The sequence below is a fragment of the Eptatretus burgeri genome, chromosome 9 (genome assembly GCF_056783735.1).
Source record: "Eptatretus burgeri isolate ZD-2024b chromosome 9, Ebu_testis_v1, whole genome shotgun sequence".
Lineage (NCBI taxonomy): Eukaryota > Metazoa > Chordata > Myxini > Myxiniformes > Myxinidae > Eptatretus > Eptatretus burgeri.
This window is the reverse complement of record NC_140969.1, coordinates 15,465,091-15,483,246: the sequence shown is the minus strand read 5'-3', so window position 1 is coordinate 15,483,246 and position 18,156 is coordinate 15,465,091. Positions and strand designations below refer to the sequence as shown.

The 18,156-nt window shown below is 44.7% G+C and overlaps 1 protein-coding gene across 2 annotated transcripts in view; it reads right to left on the bottom strand.

Moving 5' to 3' along the window:
- Nucleotides 1–2,207: 2,207 nt before the first annotated feature.
- LOC147019613 (isthmin-like) overlaps nucleotides 2,208–18,156 on the bottom strand; it is a 71,951-nt gene continuing 56,002 nt past the window's right edge. Inside the window, exons 6-7 of one of the 2 annotated variants that reach the window (XM_085894167.1) lie at nucleotides 7,704–7,766; nucleotides 2,208–5,671 (exon numbers count right to left, since the gene is read on the bottom strand). In XM_085894167.1, the coding sequence (XP_085750293.1) occupies nucleotides 4,947–5,671; nucleotides 7,704–7,766 (788 nt within the window). In that variant the 3' untranslated portion in view covers nucleotides 2,208–4,946. The remainder of the gene's footprint in view (nucleotides 5,672–7,703; nucleotides 7,767–18,156) is intronic. The other variant, XM_085894166.1, reaches the window with a different exon arrangement.

Below are 18,156 nucleotides of genomic sequence, written 5' to 3'. Positions count from 1 at the left end.
AGGTAAGTGAATCTCTTCACGACCTCAACATCCTCACCACAAACAGACACAGACAGGACAGCAGCATCCAAGATGTCACCGAAAGCCTGGTTCTTAGTTTTGACCCAAGAAAACCGTAATCCCAGCGGCTCCTACTCCTCATTCAGCACCTCGAGGGCCCTCAAAAGGATATCTAAAGTCTCTGCAAAGATGACTGCATCATCTGCAAAATCAAGGTCCGAGATCTTGACATTCCCAAACGATCCACCGCAGCTTGATCTCTCCGACATCCTCCCTAGAATCCAGTCCATACAAGTGCTGAAAAGTGTGGGGGCAAGTACACACCCCTGACGAAATCCAGTAACAACTGGAAATAAGTCAGAGATGGTACCACCACACTTCACAGCACTCTCAGTACCAGAGTAGAGTTCAGCCATCAGATCGATCAGTTTTGGTGGCACCCCACGAAGACCAAGAATCCTCCAGAGGGCATCCCGATTCACTGAATCGAACGCTTTACAGAGATCAACATAGGCTGCATGCAGCCCCTGCCAAAACTCTCGTCTGCGTTAGGTGAGGATCCACAGAGCAAGGATACGGTCAATCGTTGGCCTCTTTGGTGTAAAGCCTGACGGCTCTGGATGCTGGTGCTCAAGCAGATGGTGGCGAACCCTATCAAGAATTATCCGAGCAAAGACCTTGCCCGGCACTGAGAGCAGCATCATCTCTCGGTAGTTGTTGCAGTCTTGGCGATCACCCTTCCCTTTCCAGAGAGGAACAACAAGGCCCTTCTTCCAATCAGTTGGGATGATGCCTGTGTTCCAGGCAGACCACAAAACTGCATGCAACGACACGAGCGTAGAAGTTCAGCATGGATGCCACAAATCCCTGGAGCTTTGCCCCGTTTCAACCGGTTCACCGCAGCCCGTGTTTCCACAAGCGATGGTGGACCACAGTTGATTCGAGGGTCAGCAACAGGGATTGTAACACCCTTGATGTCCAACTCGACAGCTGGGGGATCAGCCTGGTACAACCGCTCAAAGTAACCGGCCCAGCGGGCCTTCACTACGGACTCTTCTGTCAAGAGCCTACCACTCTCTGCTCTAACTGTAGTGCTCCGAGGGATGGGCTTGGATGAACGCAATGCGCGAATTCCCCTGTAAGCAGGACGAGAATCACCTGTCCACAGGTGATGCTCCACCCCCTCACAGATTCCTCGCACATAGGCCTCCTTGTCCACCCTCAGTGCACGTACAGTTTTACGCCTCAGCTCCCTGAACAGCTCAGCTCTGCCATTCAGCCTGGCCCTGCCCTGCGATTCTGGTCAATGGTATCCAGTGTCCCTTGAGAGACAAAATTCTTCTTTGCCGGTGGATGTCTTGGAACTCACCGCAGGGCAACATCAAGGACGGTGGTCTTGAAGGCACTCCACAACTCTTCAGGACCCCCAAAAGCACCCAGACCCCTCAAGTGTCCACTCAGCCTGTTCGCAAACTCCTTAGCTACTCTCTTATCCCTGAGCTTGCCAACATCCAGCCTAGGCTGGGATGGTACCATTCTCCAGGATTTAAGGTGCAGCTTTAGAGTTGCTACAACAAGCCTGTGGTCAGTATTGAGGAACTGAGCACTCCGGTAGACGCTGCAGTTCTGGATCATCCTCCAACGGCCGTCAATGAGGACATGGTCAATCTCCTTTGTCACACCGCCAGCGTTGGAATACCAAGTACAGCGATGAGCTTGTGGGCGCTGAAACCATGAACCAGCCACCCGAAGTCCATGACTTCTTGCAAAGTCAAGGAACTTAGTGCTATTCTGGTTCATAGTTCCTGACCCATGGGGACCAACACACACCTCATAACCGTCCCTCTCAGTTCCAGTCGATGCATTGAAATCCCCCAAGACTAGAAGTGTATATCGTCTGGGGCACTGATCAACCACAGACTCGAGCATGGCGTAGAATGCATCCTTCACGGTGAGATCACTCGCCTCAGTCGGAGCATAAACAGAGACCAGGGAAATTACACCTAAGGAGTGACGAATCCTTAATCTCATAATACGCTCGTTGACCGGTGATGCCTCAATTATCATTGGTGTCAGCTTATTGGACACAGCTACAGCAACTCCTTGGGTATGGTAACCATCAGAGCGACCAGACCAATAGTAGGTGTAACCACCCACCATTATCTCGCCGCAATCCGGTCTCCGAACCTCAGAGAGAGCTGCAATCCCGATGTCCAAACGCTTGAGCTCAGATGATAACGGAGACAGGTGATCATCCTCTCTTAGGGATAGGACATTCCAGGCACCATCCCGAAGGCACCGCCTCAGGTTAACCCAAGAAGACCTCCGTCTGGTGGACGACACCTCAGCACCACTCCGACACACTCTCCCACAATCTGACCCAGGGATGTTACTCCGTGGTTTCCCTCCTTGGAAATCCTTGATTGGTAAACCAATCATCATGAAACTTTTTCAAGTTGTCGAGGTAGTCTCAACTGAGAAGCCGATTGATTTTGAAGTTAGATTTCTAAAATCGCCATTTTTTCATCCGATTGAATTAAAAAATTGGAGCGGGATTTGCATATTGCATCACTGAATTGGGAAATTAAATAAATATTTGAGGTCAAAGGTCAACTCAAGGTCAAACTTCTAAAATTGTTTTATATGTGAAAAATCATCATTTTTCATCCGATTGACTTGAAAATTAAACAGCAATTTCATAGTACATTTCAGAATTGGGAAACCAACTTTTTTTTTGAGATAAAAAGGTCAAAGGTCAACTCAAGGTCAAACTTCTAAAATCAACAATTTTCAACTGTAAAATCATCAATTATATATCCTATTGAAAGTTGAACAGAAAGTCCATCACTGAATTGGGAAAGCAAATATTTTTGAGGTAAAAAGGTCAAACTTATAAAATCATCAAATTTCATCTGAAAAATTATCAATTTTCATATAATTAACTTGGAGATTAAGCAGCAATTGCATTGTGCATCACTGAATTGGGAAACCAACTATTTTTGAGGTCAAAGGTCAACTGAAGGTCAAACTTCTAAAATCATCAATTTTCATCTGATTGACCTGAGCTTTGATCAAGATTGTCAATTTTAATCTTAATGAAATGGACAATTTGATGTATTCATGGCAACCTTTGGAGAGGGGGGGGGTGGATTTTTATTTATTAAATACACAACCCCCCCCTCTGCACAACATCTTTTTCTTGTTTATTTATTTATTTTTGTCACGTTTCCTGTGGCTCTGTAACGTTTCCTGTGGCCTCAACAAAATACTGATGTTTACAGTAATTAGTCATTCTGAATTGCTTATTCATTCATTGATGAAGTTTTCTTGGTAGTTTTAGAAACTAAGTTTAGCACTCCCAGTTTGAGTTGGTCAAATCCAATGTCCTATTTGTTTGTGTCTTGTCTATTAATGTCCTTGTAATTCATGTAAAAGTACACTAATCTGTACTAATGTCTTGGTCCTGCATGTAATTTCTGTACGAGCTCCTTCATGAGCCTTACATCGAGTAAAAAGAAAAATAAATCCTTGTAATTGCATCAAGGGAAAAAAATGTTTTATTGACATTCTCACCCATAACCCCATTGATGATGACTTTTAAATGGGTAATCAGGAAATTGGACTCCTATGTTCGACAAGCGTCTAAATATGATTGCGTATAAACTTCGTGAGACGTTCAGGCAAATATGTGATGCGATTAATGAACGAGTGAATGAAAACCTAAATTCAGTGGAGTTGAGGACATAGCCCTCATGTCACATGACACCCACAAAATTTGAGGGGGGGGGAGAGGCAAAAAAACGGGATACGTTTCTGCATATGGAAGTGCAAGGCATAAAAAAGAAGGGGCATTAAAAAGGATCTCGTGCTTTTGAAATGTCACCAGTATTGCACTTTTACAACCTTTTTCGGTGTCCAATGTCTCCAAACTCTTCAAAATTTCCCCTCTTTAACTTCTTTTACTTACATTCCATTTCTTTAAACTGTCTCTCTGTTCTGCCCAAAGTTAAATTCCTTCCCAAATATCTTTGCTTTTCTCAATATTTGAATATGCACTGCTTATAATGCCTTTCCATTTTCTTAATTACCTCTGCCATCAAAAGTGGATGGAGGTTATGTTTTCATCCCTGTTTGTCTGTGAGCATCATATCTCAAAAAGTTGTGGACCAATTTGGACGAAACTTGGTGGACAGGTTGGGTGTGTGATAAGGACGACTTGATTTGATTTTTGGTGGAGATTCAGATCCTAGGATTTTTCAAGTGATTCATCACAGTTAAGAGATTTGGCCAAAAACAAGATATAGCATGATATTTCAAAATGTTGTGGATGGATTATGGCAAAACTAGGTAAATGACTTGGTTAGGCGACAACAACAAGCCAATTAGATTGTTTAAAGTCTTGATCCAGATGTGGTCTATCAATGGGATACAAAACGTAAACTGTTCAGCCTGGCGCAGGTATGCACTCCACCACATGCCGTTCTATTTCCTTTTGCATTAATCTCTTAACGGCATCATCAGCTGCTTCTATCCAAGCCTGTCCTTTACAAGTTCCGACAACATTCCCACCCTCAAACCAATGAACAAATGTCCTCCCATCTCCAACATCAACCTTGCACATTGTGTGTACAGTGAAGAAGGAGGGGTTAAATTGGGGGGGAAAGGTGAGGGTAGGGTCGTGAACAAAAGCGTAGAAAAGGATGGGAGAAAAGATATGGAGGATTGGAGGAGACAAGGAAAGAGGAGCGTAGTGGATGTGTAAGGATTGTAGATGGGGGACTCTGTGGAGGGAGGGAGTTTTTCTCTTTGCTTCATCTGAAATCGTTTATTCCTCCATTACCACTCCAATATTTTGCAGCACTACATAACCCAGCATCATCCTCATTGTCCCCACTTCAAATGTTACCTTTTCATACTCCCTGGTCTCCAATGCTCAAGCATCCGAATCAAAAATCCTTTGCCTGCTGCAGAAGGTCAAGGAAGCGCAAAGAATCTGGGTTAGTTGGACACTGACGTCTGTTGTCTGGAGGACGAGCGGTATGGAAACGGCTCCAGTCTCCACTACATGCTAACCACGGTGCGATGTCGATTCTTTGGTGTAGTTCAGGTGAAAACTCAGGTGATACAAGGCTTGGAATCCCAGCACCAGGACCTCGGGTGATGAGGTGCATGTCTTCGTCATAACAGCATTTCTGCGCTGCAAGCGTCTTGGCATGTGGTGGAACGAGGGAGCGGATGCAGTAGCGTGCCGTAGGATGATACACGTCCAAACGCTCTTTGTGGCTGCTTGCATCTTTCCAGGGGAATAACCGCACAGGCTCATCAGTACCAGGGGTGTTTATAACTTCTTTGAGACGAAATCCATCCCGAACTCCAACATTGTCCCAGCGCAAGTCAGAACCTCCTTCCTGACTCAAATGTCTATGATTGCCTCCATCCCAGGCGCTATTCCCATTTCTGTTCCAAAGACCATCTCTGCGTTCACCATCTTCTCTCCCCAACTGCTGCGATCTAATAGGGTGACCTATTGTATCGGGGAGCTGTGTACTCCCGTAAGCAACAGCGGCAGGGTAGCAGCAAGGACAGCTGGGAAGTTCCGAGTGAGCGCTGCTGATGTAGCTTCGCAGAAATGTGCTGTTGCAGGAAAGCCAGCGCTCACAGCTGTCAGGAGCTGGACACGGCAAGAGAAAAATATTACAACCTGCTGTTCAATGGGCCTCGATTATTATTATTATTATTTTTTTAATTGATACAAGAAAGCGACGATTCTGAATGTTGAATTGATCCATTTGTTTTGTTTTTCATCACCACCAGAGAATATATTAAACATCAAAAACTTGAATGACATGATTATCAGTCATGAGAGGTAATAATGCAAACACTTGAACCTCGGTCCTCCACCTTTGTTAACATGCCTTTGTTACCTCGATGTCCATTTTTCTTTGATCGATTGGACATTAAATAACTGATATTTTCATGTCGATGTAGATTATCACTTGTTCTGAAACTCGAGAGTTTATGGAACACCTTACCCCACCACAATCTTTAAAACTCTTGCTTTTGTTTCTAAGCACAATCTATATTTCCTGCCATCCGCGATTTTGTCTGAATCTCGATATTCCCCAACGCCGAGTGTGAGCGGAAAATTTGATCGTTAGAGATTGGTGTAAAATTTGCCGAAGTACTACAAATACAATACTAACCTTGAGAACGAAATTGCAGGTTTTTTGAAATGCTCACAAGGCAACTTGTGTTCTACAATATTCAAGTATATAATTAAATTTAAATCTCATAAAAGTTTTTTTTTCAAGGCTGTAAAAAAAAAAAAGAAGCCTTTTTTGCAGGGTGCGGGCGATACGAAAAGTCAACCGAAAAACAGCTGGGACACTTCCCGGGGTAAACGGCCTCGGGTTCACAAAACGTTCCTAGGGTCGTGGATGGCCTCTCCCCAGGACCAGGTAGGCTATTTGTGTTCTACAAAATTCAAGTATATATTAATTGAAATAAAATAAAAGGTGTTGGAAAAAAAAACAAAAAAAACTTTTTTTGGGAGGTTTTCCGCCGTCGGTTTACTCCTGACCCAAATGTTTATCTAATTTTAAATAAAACACTAACCTGCCTGTTGCAGCGCTGCGTACAAAAAGGGTTTAAAGATTTTTATGGCAAAAAAAAAAACAATTACAACAAAAAAATTCAAGACACTTCTCAAAACAGTATAGTGTTGAATGTTTTGGGTTTGTTGAATATTGCTGCCGACATCTTTGTTGTTGCACAGATAATATATGTCTGCGTTCTGCTGGTGACATTTCATTTGGTTCCACGGAAAGCAACAACATATCGTTGGCCATGTGTGAAAATTGGATCACGTAGGTATACTCCAACTCTTTGAAAAGTTTGATCTTGAGCCTTATTTATCGTCATGCCAAATGTTAGCTGTACTGGGAGCTGTACCGTTTGGAATATTTCTTGCCATGCTCGTCAATGCTGCCGTGCTGTGCTCATGTTTTCGTGCAGCTTATAGATCACATTATTTTCAACTCATGTTTTAAAAGCCATAACTTTTATTCTGGAGCGTTTTCAGAGCTTAACAGACTGATATAAAGACACCAGACTACATCGCTCAGGATATGGCAAAATCATTGAAAGAACTGCATTAATTTGCGTCGCGCATAAAACATAAATGTACTGCACTGTCGAGTGACTAAGAGGCAGCGTCAAAGTGTTATGTTAGATGTGAAATTAGACGTTATTCGTCAAATGGATGCTGGTGAACGTGCAGTTGATGTCGCCGGGTTATTAGGTTTGCCTCCGACTGCGGTGCGAACCGTCTATAAAAATGCCAATGTTCAGAAGAAGAGGTACCGCCAAGTTCAACCGCTTCCAGAAGAGCTTTATTTTTGTTGAAGTGTCAGGTAATTGTTTTTGGTGTTTTTTTTTTTAATATGAATGTGTATTTGAATATAACTGACGTTAACCCCCAAAAAAATCATAATATCATTGGTAAAAAGTGAAATATAGTAATGTGAAGGTCTTCCGGAACACCAACATGGCAGCTGTATGATTTTCCTAATTACAATTGAGAGTGAAGTCAGGCCACTCCAAAAGCCACTGTCCAGCCAAAGGGGTTTTGACTGGCAGGCTTCAGATGCATGCGACTAAAACAGGTGAATGATCAAGCCTTATCTCAAAGGCAGGGAGCTCACCCGTATATGTGATGTTGTCTTTGTTGAAACGCTCCTTTTGTATCGAATCTTCTGATGTAATTCCTGTAACAACATTATCTTTCAACAAATGTGCAGCAAAATGAGGCAAATTATGTACGGAATTTTTTATTATTATTTTGTGCACAAGTGCTGCAACAAAATCATCACTGTCCATCCGAAAGCAATGATATGTGATGCATGGTGGCAGGGAAAGAGAGAGTGTCGCATCTCGGATCAGCTGATCACTAAAAGCTGAAGTCGATGTATACAGATTATAGTACATCTGAGAATGAACAATATATACCAAAGTACCAATGGTGGTGTTGGCGCACACGCACACGCACACGCACACGCACAACACACACACACACACACACACACACACACACACACAATAATCATCATCATTAATGTGTGTGTGCCATTGCTGAGATGCACATTAAACTGAGCGTCCCTTCTACCGGCATTGGTTGCTTGGTGGATGTTAAAGATACCAGGGTGTCCTTCATGAGGCGGAGGCAAGTTATTGCTGACACCATGAACAAATTACAAATTATTGCTTACACCGACATGAGGCACTACATCAATGACAGTCGTTCCCCCTCAGCCAATGATTGTACTCGTAACCACTTGCTGCATATGAATAATAATAATAATAATATAGTAATGGCAGAAATCAAAACACTGTGTGCCATTTTGCTCCCGAGCCTTCATAAATTAGTTCTAACAGGTCTTGTATGAGCCAAGACATCTCTATTTAAACAACAAACAAGAAAGAGCAATCAGAGATTGTAGACCATTGCCAGGACTTGTTTTGTGTGGCAAAAAATGGAAGGCTGTACTAAAGCCCTGTCACACCTTGACGTTTTAGCCAGCGTATGCCGACGTATGAAAAATTTGGCGAATACGCTGGCACATGTCATATGTTATGGGTAAGTTTTTTTGTATTCGTTAAGAGCACGCTGAAGCACGCTGGCATACGTCATAGTACGCTGAGTATGTCGACAAATTTTAAGCATGCTAAAAAATTTTGGACGTATGCCAGCGTAGGACTCACACGTTCCGCATACGCTGGCCATAAGTTGTAGGCACGATACGCGATCGTTGACACAAGTTCCTTGTAAGTTACTCATAAGTCGAAATACGTCGAGGTAATGTCTAGCGTACCCCAAACTTATTTCTAACCTATGAGTAACGTGCTTTGAACCTATGTGTAACGTATCGCCAACGCATATTGACGTATGTAGACTTATTTGACGTCTTCCTGACGACCACAGAACTTACTGAACGTGTTTCTAACTCACAGCTATCGTATAATGGCATATTGGCAGCGTTTAGGGGAATTGGTATATAAAAATGGGGTTCACAGGAGGAACCCGTCAGTGTTCCAGACTCCACGGTGAGCAGGTGTCCATCTCATCCGAGAGATGGAGGATCTGGCAAGGCTGAGATGAGAATACCTACTAGCTGTCCTCCAACATCAACATGACCTCATCGATTTGACACTGTACCAGTTGTGTGACAATAGAGCCAGGAGAAGAAGAGGTGAACGGAGGGGAAGAAACTGGGTGACACCATCGATCGGGAGGCGATGGCAGTTTGGCATGAATGACCAGCTCATGGTGGAACTCCGTAACGAGGAGTTCTTTGAAGTTTTCTTCGGCATGATGGTGATGTTGACACTTCGATGTCTCGTGCGGTTATGATTTAAATCGTCGAGCGGCAGCCTATTAATAGGCTACGCCACGTGATCGTCGGCGATACGCTGCCGCGCTATGTATAAGTTGTGAACGCCGACAACACGCTAAACATTCGTTGGTATAAGTTATGTATAAGTTATCGAAACGTTCTGTGTACGTTACCAATACGTTATGCATACGTCCAACTCGTTAATATACGGCCAAAACTGAAAAAACATCAATAGTTCAGCGTACGCCAGCGTTTTAGAACAATTTTCATACGTTGCCTACGCTGGCTAAATCGTCAAGGTTTGACGGGGGCTTAAAATGAGAGGTCGTTGATTGCAAATGAAAGGTCTCCATGGTCTAGTTGCAAATGTGTACATGTCAAAGGTTTGAAAAGTTGTAAACGTCAAATTGTCTGAAAGTCTGAAAAAGGTCAAAAGGGTGTAATTTAAGGTCTCAACCCTCTTAAAATATTTTAAAATGTCTAAAGGTCCAAGGGATCTATGGGGTATTGAAATGTTTGAAAGGTGTGAAGGTCGAAAGGGTAGAAAGGAGTCTAAGAGTCTTAGGCATTCAAAGTGTCTTTGAGGTTGAAAGGGTGTAATGGGGTCTATAGGGTCTTGGGAGTAGAAGGGAGTCTATAGGGTCGATAGGGTCTCAATTCTCTTTGGGCTTAAAGATCTTATAGGGTTTTTATTATCACAAGGGGTCTATAGGGACCTACCATAATTGATACACATTGTTTATCTGTTTGTTCACACTGAACGTGACGAACAAATGGACCCAAACAAATGGAGCATTGAACTTCCGGTTCCGGTTTTGAGCGGCAAGAGGTCTCCTTCGGGGCTCCCTGCTGACATTCTCAAAGTTAAGTTCCGGTTGTTATTTGTCCCGTTTTAACTGTTTAATTTTCTCACCTACATGTTAATGTGTGTTCCTAGTTCGGTTTTGTTTCAAAAATCGTGCTATTTTGTGAGTATTTATGTCGACGTTCTCACCTGGTGTTTGAGGCCTAGTCCTAGGCTTGAGGCCTACCGGTTCCACTTGGTGTTCGATCGTTTTTTTTTTTTTGTTTGTTTTCTCCCCATTACCTTCAATTTCTATCCTCCCCATTACCTTCAATTTTCATCCTCCCCACTTTCCAAACATCCCCCATTCTCCCAACTAATCTCTTTCTTATCTCAAAAAAAAAAAAAAAAAAAAAAAAAAAAAAAAAAAACCCAACAACAACAACAACAACCTTCTCCCGATTCTGCTACTTCTTCCTCTTAACTTCCTCCTCGTCTTCCTCGATTTCTTTTTTTTTTTACACTTCCATGACCTAATCTGTTGAACTCTCTCATACATTAATATTAACAACAAAAACGATCTTATAATGCTTCATCTTCCTCTCTCACACATGTGGTACTCTTTACTGTTTCACAATGCACTTCTCTTCTGCTATTTTAACAGACTGCTCTCATTTCGACCTCTCCTTCATTCCTTGCCTAAAAAATCCAACTATTACAGCGCTTCTTCTCTCCATGCTCTGAATTCGCCTTCATTGCATCCATCCAAGAATTGTGTTAAATCGCATCTCTGACCTAAAACTTTTAAAAACCACAGTTTGCCATGGATGCTCGCTTTCCATCAACCATTCTTTTTTCCAACTTCAGTGCCAACTCACCCCCCTCACCCCTCACTCTCACTCTCAAAGCAACCTTCCCACTCTTCGCCATGCAAGCCGCCCGCGCACCTCTTTCAAAAGTTCCCGCCTAACCTGCCCCCCACCGTTCATCCCCCTCACTTTTCCGTCTCTAAGTTGCCCCCCCTCTCATACACCAACCTGTCTCCCTCCACTGTCCTCTCACCTCCATCTCTTCACTCCCACCTCCTCAAATCCTCAACTGCCATCTTCCTTGTCTCTTGTCCCCCTCTCTCACAGCACCACAGAGCCTTTTCTCCTCATTCGGCCCCCCTCCCTCGCTATTCTGCAATACCCCACACTCCTTCAGCAACCCTCCTTACCTCCCCCTCGTCCCTCGTCCGACCCTCCCCCGCCCCCTCCACCTCCTGCACCAAAGCCTCCTCCCCTACCTCTTCATTAAAAGTGTGGACCTCAAATATCCGGGGCCTTCGCTCAAACCTTTCAGATCTTTCCATGCAGGTTGCCACTGACAAACCAGACATTATCTGCCTAACAGAAACTTTCCTCTCCCAAAGGCGTGTCTGACTCCCAAGTATCTCTCCTGGTTACTCCCTCTTACGGTATGACAGACCTGAGCCTCGTCCTGGTGGAGGTGTTGCTCTCTTCATCAAAGACTCTATTCCTCACTCTCCCTGCACTGCTCTCACTCCCCCACACCCCCAGGAATACCTCTGGCTTCGGCTTCCCCTCCACTCCCACCTCATGTTTATATGTGTACTGTACCGTCCACCGAACAGTGATGACTCCATCTACACCTCACTCTCCAAAAACATGGACCATCTTCTATCTTCTCATCCAAACTCTCTCTTCCTCTTATGTGGCGACTTCAATTGTCATCACGCCAGTTGGCTAGGTGTGGGTACCTCTCTCACCTGCCATGGGACATCAGCAAAAGCTTTCTGTGACTCATTGGGACTGACTCAATCGGTCAACTTCCCGACCCGGATCTCAACCAATGGTACTCCATCTCTTCTGGATCTGATTTTGACAAATTTCCCTGACAATATCTGCTGCTCTTCCTTCGCTCCAATTGGTTCTTCTGACCACGTCCTTATTAAAGTGGACATCTCTCTGGCTGTTATCAGAGAACCACCTCACCGCCGTCCCGAGTCTGGCATTTCACTCAAGCCGACTGGCAGGGTCTCCGAGCAGCCATCAAACTTACAGACTGGTCTCCTATCACTACTTTCTCAAACATCAACTCATCCTGGGAATTCTTTCAAAGAAACTTGCTCTCCCTCATGCACAGATTTATCCCCTCTCGTGTTCAGTTGTCTTACCCTTCCTCCCGCCCTTGGTTTACTGAAGCTTGTGGCGAGGCAGTTGTCCTGAAACAACTTGCCTTTGCCTCATGGAAAGCAAACCCAACTGAGTGCAATCTCAGTTCTTTCCACAAAGCTCGGAACAAGTGTGTAGCTACCCTCAGGAGAGCCAGAAAACAACATCTTTCTCATCTCAAGTCTGAACTCTCAAACCTCTCTCCCTCCTCAAAATCCTGGTGGCGTTTAATCAAATCTGTTTCTGGTGTATGTTCCCCCTCCATCCCCTCCCTTACCTCAAATGGCCGCACTGCTGATTCCACACGTGATAAAGCTGAATGTCTAAACTCGGTGTTTGCAGCTAAATCTTGTGTCCCAAACCCATCACTATCTCTACCCACTTTACCCAGTCGCACCCAACTGTCCCTGGACTCTGTATCCTTTTCTCCTGACAAGGTGGAGAGCTTGCTTTCAAACCTCGAGTCAGATTCTGCAACCGGTCCAGACGGCATCAGCCCACGTGTCCTCAAAGCCTGCTCTTCTGCTCTTGCTCACCCTCTCTCTGTTCTATTCACCCTCTCATTTTCCCAAGGTCATCTGCCATCTGCTTGGAAATCTGCTAACATCACTGCCCTGCATAAAAAGGTGCAAAAACAGATCTCACTGTAACTATAGACCAATCAGCCTTCTCCCAATCATCAGCAAGGTTATGGAATCCATCATCGCTTCAGACATGAAATCCTTCCTCTTCTCCAATGGCTTGATTTCCAATCATCAATTTGGTTTCAGACCAGGTCACTCTACCCTAGATATGCTGCTACTGCTCTCCCATCAATGGATGGAGGTCCTCAATGCCAGACAGGAAATCCGAGCCGTATCCCTGGACATATCACGTGCTTTTGACACAGTCTGGCACCCTGCCCTACTCACCAAACTCTCTTCCCATGGTATTCAAGGCCATCTCCACTCATGGCTCGCAGACTTCCTCTCCTGTCGCAGTCAACGTGTGGCCCTAAATGGAGTTCTTTCATCCCCTCTTCCTGTGCAGGCTGGAGTTCCTCAAGGTGGCGTTCTGGGCCCTGTTCTTTTTCTGGTTTTCATCAATGATCTCTCGGACTCTCTGGAAAATCCTCTATTTCTCTTTGCCGATGACTCAACCCTCTGCCGTACCATCTGTCATCCCTCAGACCGGCAAGCAGCAGCTTCTTCGCTCACTGCAGATCTGGATAAAATCACAAACTGGTCCAACACGTGGAACATGTCTTTCAATCCAGACAAATCTCACACTCTCACTATGTCTCTTCGAAAGGACCGTTTACAAAACCCCCATCCACTTTCTCAACAATCCTCTGGAAGAAGTCTTTTCTTTCAAGCTTCTGGGTCTCACTATCTGCCATGACCTTTCCTGGGAAAGTCACATTTCCAACCTTGCCTCAAAAGCCAGTCGCCGACTGGGAATCCTCCGTCGTGCAAAGTCCTTCCTCGGCCCTCTTGAGCTCCTGACCACTTACAAAGCTTTTGTCCGTAGCCTGATGGAGTACTGCTCTCCCCTCTGGGCTGGTGCTCCTGCCTCCCACCTTTCTCGACTTCACGCTGTCGAAACCAGGGCTTTTAAGATCATTGGCATCTCCCGCAATGAAGCTGAGTCTTTGGGCCTCTCACTCAATCACCGCAGGTTGGTCGGTGGTCTTTCTGTCTTCTACCGACTCCTCTCCAGCCTTGCCCCCCCTGCTCTCTCTGCGATTTGTCCCAACCACATTTCCACAGGGCGCTCAGGTCCGCCAACAACCCCCTTCTGGTAAAACTACCAAAATCACGAATCACTGCTCATCTTCACTCTTTCATTCCTCTTTTTTCCCGCCTTTGGAATAAACTTCCTCACTCTATTCTTTCCCATTCTTCCCTTCAGGCTTTCAAAACAGCTGTTCACCACCACCTCTTATCTTCCCCCATCCAAATCCTCGATCTTTTCTACCCCCGATAATCCACCCAAGCCCACTTCCTTCAATTCTCCTGCTTTCCTTCCTGAAAGTCCCTTTAATGTCCATCTTCCCCTCGCCATGTTCCCCGTCCCATCCCCATCCCTCTCCCTTCCACAGTTCACCTGTGTCTGTTCCCCAATGTTTTAGTCCCTTCCACTCCCGCCCCTCTTGTCTCATGCCTCCTTGCTGTGAGTTGTGTGTTAGCTCTCATACGAGCCTCGACCAAGGTATAAAAAAAAAAAAAAAAAAAAAAAAAATTATTCGCCCTCTCCTCTGGCGAGGGTAATAAGCATATACTCGGAAAGGCCATAAAACAGAAGATGTTTCTAATAATAGTACATGAGCCAGACAAGATGTGAATATCAGAGTTGGGGACTAATTCCCACTCTGAGTTTTCGTTAAACACGTGTGCGATATGCATGAAAATGAATAATGGACATTTCAAATGAGTGGCTTCATGCCATTTTGGACGCCATCTTTAAAAATGGCTGCCAAATGATTTGTTCTTGCCTTCAAACGCTTTCAAGTTCAGCTGTTTGATTTCATCATCAAAACCTTCATCTTTTTGAAAGCGCTGCTCCTGAAATTTCTGGTAAGCGTCCTTCCCTTTCTGTAGTGCATGTATTAGATCATACCTGGTGTTGGCTTAATGGTTAGGGTGGTGGGTTTGGGATCCTAGGATCCTGAGTTCATAATCCCATTCATCTGTTGAATTAATACCAGGGGGATTGACTCTGCCTGTCACCCTTCTGAGGTCGGCAAAATGAGTGCCAGCTTGCTGGTATCCTGTGTGTCGGAGTGGCGACCCGTCCAGGATTGTGCCCAATAGCCAAGGAGACTGCTTAGGCAGCACCAACGCTCTGCACAGAGTATGGTCCCGATGGATGGGTGGATGAATGGATGTAGGAGGTCACTGAACCCGGCGGCTCCTGCATGCCAAAACCAGGCATTTATTCCCATTTAAATGCATATGCCTTGCCCACTACTTTGTGGGTGGCTTGTTTTATTGAACTCACCGATCCTTTATCCTTTTGTATTCATTTCAAACCAAAATGTGGCTACAAATCAGGACATTCTCTGTGAACTTAAACAGACACTGCCATGTTCCAAAATTAAAAAGCACAATATTTTTGGCTCATTTTGAGAAAGTGATAGGGTTTACTAATTGCAGATGCAAGGACCATCTATCCATCCATTCGGACCATACTCTGGACCAGAGCGTTGGTTCTGCCTAAGAAGTCTCCTTGGCTCTTGGGTACAATCCTGGATGGGTCACCACTCTGACACAGGATACCAGCAAGGTGGCACTCATTTTTGCCGACCTTGGAAGGATGACAGGCTGAGTCAACTCATCCATCCATCCATCCATTGGGACCATCCATCCATATCCTTTAAACCCCTAAGACTCCCCCAAATCCCCAATACCCTTTTATAACCCTAAGACCCTTGAGACCCTGTTAGAACCCTTAGACCTCTCAGACCCTTAGACTCCTTACTATCCTTTGAAACCTTTAAAACCCTTTAATACCCTGTATACCCCTTTGATCTTTCTACCCTTTTGACCCCTTCAGACAATTCTGACCCGTTTGACCTTCACTTGCATCATTTAGACCCTTTTGACCCATTTAGACCTTTACAGACCTTTAGACCATCACAACTTTTCAGACATTTGACCTTTACACATTTACAACGAGACAATTTAGAAGTTTCATTTGCAATCAATGACCTTTCATTTAATGCATCCTTCCATTTACTTGCCATGCAAAATACACCACACAAAACAAATCCTGGCAAGGTTCTGCAATCTCCGATTGCTCTTTCTCGTTTACATTGTGCTCGTGATGTTCTCAGCGATGGTGCTATCTGTATCACGTTAATCAGCTGTTTGTCTGTGTTCTCGCATCATTAAAGGAAACCTAAACTCAACTTTCAAAAAGTGACATTTATTTTATCCCATCATTATCAAATTTTTCATTTTACTTCCTGGAATGCAAAAAAGAAGAAATTTCCAATTAAGCTGTTGGTAGAACTTCGTGAATCGCGCAGTAATTTCTGTGAAGACGGCCATCTTTTGCGGAACCACAATTGGCTGTGAAGCAGACGTGACATTTCAGTTGATCAAGTTATGCACCTTTATTGTACAAAGCTTCTGTGCATATTACCCAAGCAGATTGAAACTCCCTGTCCTTGTGTCTACCCTTTTCATACTATTATTCGTCTGTCTGCATGTAAATGATAAACTAGAAAACATCTCAAAACGCAAATCCCGTCCGTGTCCGCTTTGTAATAAAATGAAACTCAACGAAAACGACAGTTTTTTTAAAAAAATTGTACATTTTATTCATTTGCGTTCTCCATATTCTCATCAAGGTTTGTTGAAGATTTGATGACAAAAGCTTAATTGATAAAATGTGATCACCTGAGACATACACACTGAAGCTCAATCTATACTAATAATTGCGTGTCTGTGTCCGTGTCCGCGTCCTCCGTAACTCCAAAACCATAAACCCGAGGAGCTTTGCTTTGCATACTCTTATATTACGAATTTGGAATTCGATTGCGCACAACAAACAGGTTCCTTTAGTCAGCTTCGTTGATAAGTGCTTGTTCCCTAGATAGCTCACCTTCCATTGTTTAAATGTTTAGAAATCGATGTAATAGTTAAAGAGTGATCCCAACACAATGGAGACGTCCCTCTCCCCTCTTCTGCGAAGAGGAAGAAGGGCCCTTCCGTCCTGTGATTAATGACGTCAACAACTCCCTCCCACCCGTGATTGAGCGGGGGATGGATCACGAGGATAAGAAGGATAAAGAGGAGATCCTTTTTCTTTGTTCGGGTTCGTTCGGGTGGTTCAGTGGAGCTTCGGCTCGATCTGCTTCGAGGATAAGGAAGAGATCCTCTCGTTGGTTTGTGTTCGGAGTGGTTGTTCAGCAGAGCTTCGGTTTCTGCTTGAGTGGTTGTTCAGCAGAGCTTCGGCCACGGCTTGGCTGGGGTGGAGACTTTTTGGAGAGCTGCTTTGTTTGGAAGAGAGTTGAGCCGGTCGCTCGACTCGAGCTGCGAGTGGTGGCTTCTTCTTCTTCTTCTTGGTTCGTGGAGCTCTTTGTTCTCCGTTTCGTTCCTCGCTTGTTGAGACTCATCGACCTCTTCTTGAAGGTGGTTCCTCGGGGAAGAGATGCATCGACGGGAAGGATCGGCGCCTCGTCTCACCGGCGCGGGAGGATTCGCGGGAGCTCTGAAAGGATCGCGGCTCATGGCGATTGGGTCCAGCTCGCTCTCGCTGGAGCCCGGGTCCGAACAACTTGAAAACCACACGAGGTGGAGAGGTTCGAGATAGGTTCTGGGTTTCAGCTCACCTGTCCTCCGAGCTGGAGACCGTTATTAAAGGCCTCAGCCACCATTTCTTGGGTGTGTGTGTGTGCGTACGTGTGTCCGTGGCCCGTGTCTAATAAGTAGTAAAAATTGTTAAGTGATTGTGTAGAACGGTTGTAGTTCTCCTGTCATGCGTGTTGGCCTTGTATAATTGCATACGTGCATGCCTGCTTACGTACTTTATTACAATAAATGTCCTTGTGTGAATGTAAACCTGTTCATTGCGTCCTCTTCCCTTAATTGAGCTGCTATCTTGCTCTCGGAATATAGTTGGTTTTAAATAGCCGGTAAAGTGATCGGGTCCAACGGGACTGCGCGATAATACACCACTCGGTTATCCCAAAAGGAAGCGAGCTGTTTAAGCGGCTCGTTTCCAAGCGGTCCCGTTGAGGCACAATCTCTCGGTAATCTATCCGCGCGATTAATTAGGTATATTGACAATTTGGCGATTGGCCCTGTACCGCGGGTAG